The 4,098-nt window shown below is 47.7% G+C and overlaps 1 protein-coding gene across 1 annotated transcript; it reads right to left on the bottom strand.

Moving 5' to 3' along the window:
- Window positions 1–943: 943 nt before the first annotated feature.
- Window positions 944–4,075, bottom strand: TEOVI_000127500 (uncharacterized protein; the record flags this gene model as incomplete). Its single annotated transcript, XM_067224520.1, has 1 exon — window positions 944–4,075. The coding sequence occupies one exon, from the start codon at window positions 4,073–4,075 to the stop codon at window positions 944–946; it is 3,132 nt and encodes a 1,043-aa protein (XP_067080621.1).
- Between the last annotated feature and the right edge of the window lie 23 nt (window positions 4,076–4,098).

Genomic DNA, 4,098 nt, shown 5'->3' with positions numbered 1-4,098 from the left:
AAAAAAAAGCGATCCCTTGACCCCTTTCCTCTTAGGTTTCTTCACCCCAATGATCATACGCACTTCCTTTCATCACGAACACGATTCACCGCCTCTCTCTGTACAAAAAAATTAAAGGAAAAAATTGTCTGAATGCAACCTAATTTATTGCGTCCGATTATCTTTAGCATTACACTACCCTCAAACCTTGCAGCATATCGCAACTGGACAATGGGCAAACGCACGTACATACGTAACTTCAAACACGTACACGCGCATATATAAATATATATATATATATGCGTCTTCACAAAGAGTGATAAGATAAAATAAAAAAAAATAAAACAAAATGGAAACAAAACGTACATTTTTACAATTCATTTATTGACCTATTTTACGAGCATATATTTAGCATAATCAAACTTCCCACCTTATTTCCCCCCCCCCCTCTTTCCCGCAAGTGCGCACTTAATCGCATCTGCAGACACCACATCCCACAAACTTCCCTTTTCCGCTTCTTTCTTTTTTTTTTCACTCTTACCTTCAACCTACTGTCACATGACCAAAAGTTACGTACTGATATAAGTCCCGTAAACTTACAATATTTCCTTTTTGAAGCCTGTTGTGTGTTGAAGCAGGTTTCGCACAAGAAGATGGTGATAATCGTGAATGTTGACGGCTCCGTTTTCCTTTAAGGGGTGATAACGCGAATGACAACAACGGAGAAAGAAAGGGAGAGCACTGCGGAGTCATTTTTAAGAAAGTAAGTGATTATATATTTTAAATTGATAGAAAGCAGGAATCAAAAAGAGGGGAAAGAGTCAAAAGGGGATAAACTTGAGGATCTGGAAAAGCATGAAATTTCTTCATACAAACAGTTGCATGTCATTTTTCCTTTTTTTTTCTATGGCGTTTCCGGCATCCCCCCCTCCCCCACACCCGCCTCGTGTAGCGGTAACAGCAACTACCTCGAAGAATAAGAATAACCGCTGGTACCCGTCTGCAATCTTCTCAACGTGCCGCGTAAGGCGTTTATTTCCTCTACTTTTGCCTGCAGGTCCCTGCGCAACTCATCAATTCCGCTCTTACGTTCGTGTCGGTTAGCATATATTTTTTCCATTTCGTAAAAGTTACATTCTTCTAGACGCCTTGTAATCTCTTCCGTCGTTATAGATGGGTCATGCCTCAAGTCAAACGTCACATGAAGCTCAACACCATCATCGCGGTAGTCAACATCCAATACATAATCCTCAGGTAAGTGGCAAGCAGCTGCTACGTCATGCACGATGGCGTTCACGAGAGCTTCCGGTGTGTTGGCCGCCACTAAACCCCAGTCGTCTCCAGGGAACTTTTTAGAGTGAAATGTCGTGTGTTGCGAACTTGTTGTCCGCGGGCGCCAGCGCTCGTCATGTAGCAATGCATCTTCCAGAGCATCAGCAGCAGTCTTCAGACACATTTCAAGCATCCTCGCCTCTGATGCGTGCATATCGCGGTCTGCCTCCAGAGTGGCTCGATTGGCCTTAAGTTGCTCTATATAAGTACAGAGAGCAGTGAAAACGCCACCAGAGTGGTCAACACCCTCTTCCTCTAACAAGTTAATCAACCACTGATCCTGTACTGTGTTCGCAGAGTTGAACGTTTCGGCCACTTCGGTAGTTTGTTGCTCATCGTCGCCATCCATGAAGTCCATACCAGACTTTTTACTGTTGGGCCTCCGCGCACCGTGAACATCTGCGTCCTTGTTGCCATCGGTTGCTCGCTTCAGTGCTTTTGTTAGTGCCTCCACTTCGGCTTGCAGTACTTGTACCTCCTCATCCAGCTCCGTGCGTTGATTGGTCACCTGCTCCAAGTCCAGGAGAAGGGTTTCCTCCTTTTTCTCCAACTCCCGACACTTTTGTTGCTCACGCGTGAGCAGCTCTTGGATTAGTTCACGGTCGTACATTGCCTCAACCAAACGATCTTTAATCAGAATTACATCGTTGTCACCCACGTCATCCACGACATTCTTCAAACGCTCTAAGGCGTGAGTTTGAGCATGAGCATCCCTCCTCGTGGTTATGCGAGATGTTCGATGCTCCGTGCACTCATCACTCCGCTCAGAAAAGAGGTGTGTGCTCGGTAGTCGCGAGGCGCCAAGTTCCATCATCGCCTGCTCTACATCTAGTAAGCATGAGTGAAGGTCTTCCTTTTCAACGTATTGCTGGTGCTTCAAGGGTCCTTCCTGAGTCCGACTCAAGCACTCTCGAAGGATAGAAAGCGCCCTCTGTTGGCAACCCTCTAAGTTTGAGACTTCACGCTGGAGGGCAATGGTTTCCTTGACGTATTCCGCTTTTAATTCGTTTAGAGCCATATCATTTGAGCTTCGTGTCTCCCGCAGCTGCAACATGAACCGCTCCTGTATTTCTATTGTGCCGAGGCGCATACGGTTTACCTCTTCGTCCTGCAGTAGGCAAAGTATGCGGAAGTTCAGTCCACAACCCCGATTTACCCTCCTTTCGCTGTCTTCATCTGATCTACTCCTCACATGTTTCTTAAGACTCTTCGTCTCTTCCTCAGTCTTGCCCCACACATCCCGAAGTTCATCCTCCTTTTCTCTGAGATGGCCCTCCAGCTCATTGATGCGCTTCATAGCTCTCGACAGCTTCCTCTCGGAGTCGGCTGACTTCGAGGAAATGTTATTTGGGCGATCCCTGAGGCTGGTGGTGTCGCGGTGCATGATCTTCCAACGTTCGGCTGTAAACATCTGGTGAAGGTCGAAGAGTGATCCCAACTCCCGTGCAACCAGACGCAAACGCTCAATCGACTGATTGCAGAATATATGTGTTAAGCCAGTTGGTGCGGTAGAGACATAGGACTCAGTGACGTGTCGATCCCCAGCAACACGAGTTGCGACATTTGACCCGCGAGGAGTGCCCCGAAGCTGCTTCGACGCTGCACTCCGGATTTGCGCAATACTATCCCGCTTAAGAATCATCTCCCTTGACTTCAAGGGGCCTGTAAGTGGTATCAGTTTGCAGAAGATAGACATTTGGAGTACCACTACTTTTTCGTCTGTGCGCACGAAGGATATTTCTCCTGATTCACTAAAGCTCCGAACAGTCATTTTAACACTGTCTTCACCATCTCTCCCCGAAAAGGGCCTCACCCTCGTACTTGAGTTTCCACTCCGGAGCGAAGCAGAAAATTTGCTGCCCTGTGCGCCCATTGTGTCCGACAACTGGTCGTCGATCATCCGGAGGGAGGCACGAGCCTTGTAGAGATAAACTTCGCTTGTCACCCACTTTTGAAGGAGCCCAGCGAGACGATTGTTGGCACTCACCACTGTGAAGTCAAAGAGGCGATCGCTCAAATATTTTTCATTTAGAGCATCAGCCAGTGCGTCATCCATGCGAACGGCATTTGGATCTGAGAGAAGGTCTGTAAATGCGCTAGAAGCCATGAACCGCTTCATCTGATCCCATTCATCGCTTTCAGATGAGGCCACCAGCTCAATGCACAAGAGTTCAAAAACTGCTCTCACTGCGCGCAACACAGCCTTTGGGGCCTCCTTCAGTCTCATCAACTCTTTCCACGATTCACGACTTATGTTTCGTATATCTTTCCTAATCCCCTCAACGATATTTTCTCTGCGCATAACATCATGCACATACAATTCACGCGATATCCTCTCTCGTCTTTCCTGGGCTGTCTCCACCACCCTTTCCTCCCGCTCAGGCACATCATCCTTTGAATTCCAAACAACCTTCCAGCACAACAGTGATACGAGTCCGGGATCCGTTACAGCTGGGCTGCTGCCAACACCATCAGCGGTGGCACCATCGGAAACAACCGTGCCAATAGCCCACATCCATTTCCCCTTGGAAACAAATTGGAAAGCCACAATACTACCCTCGGCGATATGTGTTTTTTCATCAACCGTCTCCACATAAACAGAGGTATACTCCTTTTTATCATCCGCCCGATGTCGACCGGGAACACGAGGTGAAACAATGCCGCGAGCTGCCCTTCGATCGGAACCACGAGGTGTAGCAGTCCCGGATAAACCTTGAGACACTTCGAGGAGGCTCTCCTTATCCTTGCCACCACGTCGGCTCATCTCAATCAAGCGCTCGAATCTTT

The sequence above is a fragment of the Trypanosoma equiperdum genome (assembly GCF_001457755.1).
Source record: "Trypanosoma equiperdum strain OVI genome assembly, contig: ctg_337, whole genome shotgun sequence".
NCBI classification, from domain to species: domain Eukaryota; phylum Euglenozoa; class Kinetoplastea; order Trypanosomatida; family Trypanosomatidae; genus Trypanosoma; species Trypanosoma equiperdum.
This window is presented reverse-complemented; position numbering and strand designations above follow the sequence as displayed.